Raw genomic sequence first — 6000 nt, forward strand, 5'->3', positions numbered from 1 at the left:
TAACATCTGCTTTGAATAATGACCACATAGGCAAGAAATGTACGCTGCGGCATCAATACTGTGAGCTGCAATTTTACACTGAATAGTGTAAACACAGAGACATTTGTCTTAGCTTTATTTTGTGCTGACAGCTTTACTGGGCTAACAAAAAACTTGGGGAATGCCTATTAGCTCAGTGTTGAGGAGAACAGTGGAAATAGGTAGAAAGGGACAAATAGGTTGTTGATAGAGCTCAAATTAATAGCAGCAACCGTTTGCTTTGCAGTAGCCTCATTATTAACCTGTGTGAAACATTTTGCAACCAGACAATGTTGCTGTTCTCTTAATGAACTTGTGATGAGAGTTTTAGACAGTAGGATACAGGCTTGTACAAACAGAGACAGTATTATTGTGTACTTTGCTTCCTGGGTTAAATCCTCCTCCCCCACCTCTCGTTTTGTGGTTGCGAAAATTACAAAAACCCTTTGCATGCTTTTAAACCCATTTGAAAGCCGTTTACAAAATCCTCTGACATTCACAGGAAAAGTTTGTTATATCAATTGTCATAACAATATTTGACCTCTGGCCTCTTTACCTTTGGTTTTCCTGTAATGTTAATAATGAGGAACTGAATCTTTACTGTACAGTTACACTTGTTGCAAGTCACTCTGGACAAGAATGTCGGCTAAATGCCTAGCCTGCGAAAATGTAACTGCAAAAAATGCATCTCCACAGATGCACAGAGAGGTTAATACACTGACATACCTAATACTGACAGGCTTTGATGCACTACAGAACCCTTATAATAATACCATTAATTAGGCAACTATACATAATTGAGTCCTCACTACCAAAAACAATTTTAGACACTATATTTTAGATATCAAAGCAGATTTGGGAAGGTCACCATAGCACACAACAGACACACGATATTGGCAATATTATTGTAACAGTGTAATGGTTTTCCACTGGGGAGTGGAGAATGAGGGCACTAACCTTGCAGCTCTCGCAGGTCAGGAGTCCGTAGTGATACCCTGAAACCTTGTCTCCGCACACGGGACACATCTCGTCAAGGTCTTCGTCATATGAGTAGTCCATCATTTTTAACTGGTGTGCTACGGATGAGACACGGACACACAGTGAGAAGTCATTTTCAGTGCTGAGCAATCTCTTTTCCAAAAGCCCACTTTCATCCATCAAGATGAACCACGGGGAACCACGCGACGCAAATGAATGATAAGTTCTGGTGGACCTATCGAGGTTTAATTTGAGGAGGGGAAGACGACGAATAGTCTATTTTGGAATGAGTTGAAAGGACACAACATTTATTCTCTTCTCTTCTACCTTCGTTGCAGACAGGAGCCCCCCCAAAAAGCGCATAAAAGTGAGCCTCATAAATATGCATGCAACTAAGTCGTGAAATCGCTGGGGGAAATGGAGAGATATTAGAGTTAAGGATTGGAGGAAAAAATGTTACCGCCCACAGACAAATGAAGACACACAGAGAAACCTTTATCTCTGCAGGCGACGAGAAAAAAAAAATCCAAACCCAACTTAAACCAACATCATTTTTTCCTCTCGAAGAATAACTCGCAATGCTACACACTTTGCTTTCGTTTCTTTTATATGTTTTGGTGGTGTAAAAGCAGAGGCAACATTTTATGTGCCTTTCTGCATGCGCTGGAAAAAATAATCCATTTTACCAAGTCGTCAATATAAATTGAGAAGATAATTGATCTTGTTTCCAAAGCAGCTGCAGTGATTATTAAGAATGAGGTGTAAACAAAGACAAAGCGGGAAATGTAGTTACTACCAATTACTGCAATTTAAAATCAATTTGCAAATGAGTGGGATTTCACAACATAGCGTGGCACATGTTTCCCATTTGTTTTTATTAAGATGTAGGACTCAATATACTACACGATTCGAATATTATTGTGATGTATTTGTTGTAGCCCCCTTTGCCTTGCGTATTAGAAATACTTGCATTGATAAGACTGTGTGTGACAGCGCTAAGAAAACAGACAGGCTGGCATTTACAACAGTTACAAAAGCATTTATGGTTCTAATCATAAAAAGCAGCCAGGATCAAACAGGAAAACCTCACTGGATGTGGCTGTAAAAGTGGAAATATTTTGTCAACTAGACGCCTTCCAAGGCCTTCACATATACTACTGCTCTACTTCAAAAACCACTCATCTGCTCACTGAGACCTTTTAATTAGACATGATTTCTGGTTTGTTAACGCGTTGCCCTTCTGGGATCCGCGCTGCATATTACAGCTGAAGCAACAAGTTCCACCGAGCTGCCGGGTTTTCCACAGAAGCTGTAGCAAACTACAAAGCAAACTCCATTTCCGAACTTTCTTCTGCTTTAAAGCGCATAAAGGAGATGATTTGTAGGGCCTGTTCTCATAACGCACGACAGCTGCAGCTTTGGACTCATTTTATTAAAGAAAATAAACATTATCGGGTCATTGGTTGCAGTTATGCAGTGGATGAGGCCGTGGTAGATAAAAATAAATCAGTACCTCTAGCCGGAAATGGTCCTAACAACACCAATAAGTATTTTCAGAAAAAAAGTTTGTCTTTCAGGGTTTTAGTTAGATGTCTTCTCCCTTAAAATTGTACAATGCTTCTGTGTAAACCACGAGTTCACATTTTAAGGAATTGTAACATAAACATCATTTTTTTATGTAAAGATGTGGGTAAATTGAGCTTAGTTGAACCCTGCACCACTACTTCATAAACAAGCTGAGGTTTGTGCATGCATTGCTTTAGACGGTGCAGAAACACATCGGTCAGTCTCTCACCTGCACCTCGACGGCCACTTGCTCATGCAATTTCCAAAAAGCTACGACATTTGTCAAAAACGCTGATGATTCTAAGAGAAAACCTCTGTCAGTCCGAGCTTGTTTTTAGCGTTGCGTAAACGTAGATAACGGCCTCTCTAACAAGCCACTCATTGTCTTGTGAGTAGCTATATGTTATCAGCGTCTCATAAACCGAGACCGGGCTAATTGATTGCCCGTTTATATTCCTGTGAAATGACGTGAGGGGAAGGGGGGTATACGCGAGTGTATCTTGGCAGAAGAGTCAATCCCTCTTTAAATTTCCGTTGCTTTATGTGTACTTTGTATAAACAGATCAAGACAAAAATATTTTAACGTATGCCGCAGGGAATTTTAATGAATATGCCCAATCTGAAAACTTTTTTTTTCCTCAATCAAAGCTGCACATAAACCATAAGAAATCATAAACCTAATTCCTGCTCATTAAAAGATCTGAAGCATTTATGCCCTAAAAGTTTGGCATCATTAGTGAGATGTAAAAAAAATAATAAAAATTCAAAAACGATAATAAAATTAAGAATCATCAAAGCGATATTTGGTGCCCCTTTTTAATTTAGTTCAACCTGATTTTAAAATTGCATTCAACTTTTAGGCCAAAAATTTTATAAATTACAAAACATCATTTTGTTAAGAACATAGCAAAATATGAATTAGTTTGGATTTATTTGTCACACAATTGCGACCATTTTACAAAGTCTATAAAATATAAATTTGACCAGACTTAATAGGCTTCTTAGACTAAAGTTTACTGGTCCGAGGTCAGTCACTAAATGAAATCTCTAGAATTATGCTCTACTGTTTTTTTCTTTTTGATAAATTGGCAACAACCCTGTCTTAACTACTCTTTGTATACAGACAAAATCACGAGTCAGTTCTGCATATTAGTTAGTACACAGATGTCCTCTGCTCTGTCTCACCGTTTTTACGCACCAGGCGCCCCGCACACTTCCAGCATGAGTGACAGCTGGGTATCACGAGTCAAACCTGAGAAAACTGTGCTCTGCATTCATACTTTCTAATTATATATCAGAGTTAAGATTGAGAGAAAATAACAAAAACATATCCCCAAACCATAATAATAGAAATTCCAAAAATCTCTGTAAACTAATGACCTTCATATGTCTAATAACTGAACCCGTTCATCATTCAATAATAGCCTATAATAACAGTCACCAGTTATTGGCCTACATTGGACGCAGAAATGTGTTGGATATAAGTGCGTTCAAAAGTTTGGTGACACTGAGGACTTCCAGCCCGATAACGCTCCGTAAATCTACTTAAGTGGAAGCTTATGAATCTGCTTTCCAGTCTTAAGAGATGGAAATGAATGACAGTTCTTACCTTGCATGTTCCTTGGCATGTGCCCCTGTTCCCCATACGATCGAGAGAGTCCCAGGGATTCAGTGTCGACTTTGGGCAGCATGTCAGCGCCGCCGGCCTGAGCTGGAGACTCCGCACCGCTCGGCGGGACACCTGGACCTGAGAGGCAGACGTTCCCTCAAACACGCCTCAAAGTGTCCAAAATGTCTTTTTAGCTCTTTATTTCTTACTTTCTGCCTCTCTCTGTCTTCCAGTTATCAGACCATGCTCTGAATATGAAGCCTGATTCAAACGATTCAGACTGTCTCCAAACGGCCGGGTTGCATAGCCGGTGCGTGCTCTGATTTAACTTCACTAATTTAATTTCTCATAAACATCATTTACGCACAGAACCGCAATAATAACGCAGACCACGTACAAGTGATTCCCTCGATACTTTTCGAACAGTTGCGCGCCGAGTTAGGAAATCAGTCTTTTACTCAAACGAGAAAACTGCACAACGTCCGGACTAAAAGACGATGGTAAGTTTCCCTTTAGCTTTTCCAAAAGTCTTTTTAGCGCGTCACCCATTAAAGTGGGACTGTCAGTGTTACTTTCAGCCTTTAGAAGACGAGTACGCGCTGCCGGGGCCGCCCTCTCCTGTGCGTAAAGTCGGATTCGGTGTGTCGGTCGGACTGTCTGGAGATGTGGAGACCTCTCCTCCTCCTCCTCCTCGCGGCTTTGTTTACTCCGCTCTCTCCAATCCTGGGCGCATGCGGTCCTCTGACATCATCTTACACCGGTCCAATCAGGCGAGGAGACCGGGAAACATCGCCTCAAACCCTCCAGTTCCATCTCTCCAAAATCTCAGCTGTTTAATCCCGTTAATGATGGACTTTAAAAGCGGAGGGAGAACAAGGAAATCAAACGAGGTGATGCAACTGCATGTGAGAGCAGACTCCCCATGAGCGCACGGAGCGCAAAGGCAGCGGCAAGGTATGTGGGTTGGAGCGTGTTTATAACAGGAGCTTATTGTAGCAAACGCACGCACGCGGGTACGCAAGCTCATATAATGTTAATGTTTTTTTTTTTGGTTAAAACTCTTAATTTTTACTTATCTGTTGCATATATTTTATTTCAATATTTAGTTAACCTCAATAATCAGTGTTGGCATCCTGTTTTCTGCTTCTACGGTATCTAGGTTCCCCTGATCATTAAAAAGTCATATGATATGATCAAATAAAATGTAATAACGTTTCTTTCTTTCTGTCTTTCTTTATTTCTTTCTAACAGGACCAACTCATTTTATAATGCAGGTGAAGGACATAGTAAATTCTGCATGAGACCCATATAAATTTAAAAAATAAAGTAAAATAACCTTTGCAGCATTAGCTGGTTTGTGTTTTTTTTTTTTTCAAATTTTGTGGAAAACGTGAGCAGCGTCGGCCTCGGGCTTAAAACGGCCTTTATTTTCGGATCAAATCAACCCCCTTACACAATAAATTATACCTTTGCTTCTGAATTATTTTCAGTAATTGGCTGAGCAGGGATCAATTAGTGATCTGACGTCAGGCTCAGGCTATTTAGCCTGTTACAAGTAAAATACATCAAGACAAAAAATAATGATGCGTCTACGTCCCCATGAAGCCCCCTCTCCACGCTCTTCGTTCACACAGACACAGTGTATCATTATCATCTGTCTGAGCCGGTGAGGACGAGCAGGGGGAGACACGGAAAAGTCACGGGACAGACCGCCAGACACACCTGAAGGGTCGCAGAGGGCGAGCTCCACACACACACACACACACACACACACACACACACACACACAGAGACACTTGTACACACAATCGCGTCCAGTAGTTAAAAAT

At 40.7% G+C, this 6000-nt stretch overlaps 1 protein-coding gene across 1 annotated transcript in view; it reads right to left on the reverse strand.

Annotated features, from left to right (window-relative positions):
- The window catches only part of nr5a2 (nuclear receptor subfamily 5, group A, member 2), a 72020-nt gene extending 67175 nt beyond the window's left edge, over nucleotides 1–4845 (reverse strand). Inside the window, exons 1-2 of the mRNA XM_044199464.1 lie at nucleotides 4172–4845; nucleotides 976–1094 (exon numbers count right to left, since the gene is read on the reverse strand). Of these exons, the coding sequence (XP_044055399.1) occupies nucleotides 976–1094; nucleotides 4172–4253 (201 nt within the window). The 5' untranslated portion in view covers nucleotides 4254–4845. The remainder of the gene's footprint in view (nucleotides 1–975; nucleotides 1095–4171) is intronic.
- Nucleotides 4846–6000: the final 1155 nt, after the last annotated feature.

This window comes from Siniperca chuatsi, linkage group LG6 (assembly GCF_020085105.1).
Source record: "Siniperca chuatsi isolate FFG_IHB_CAS linkage group LG6, ASM2008510v1, whole genome shotgun sequence".
NCBI lineage: Eukaryota > Metazoa > Chordata > Actinopteri > Centrarchiformes > Sinipercidae > Siniperca > Siniperca chuatsi.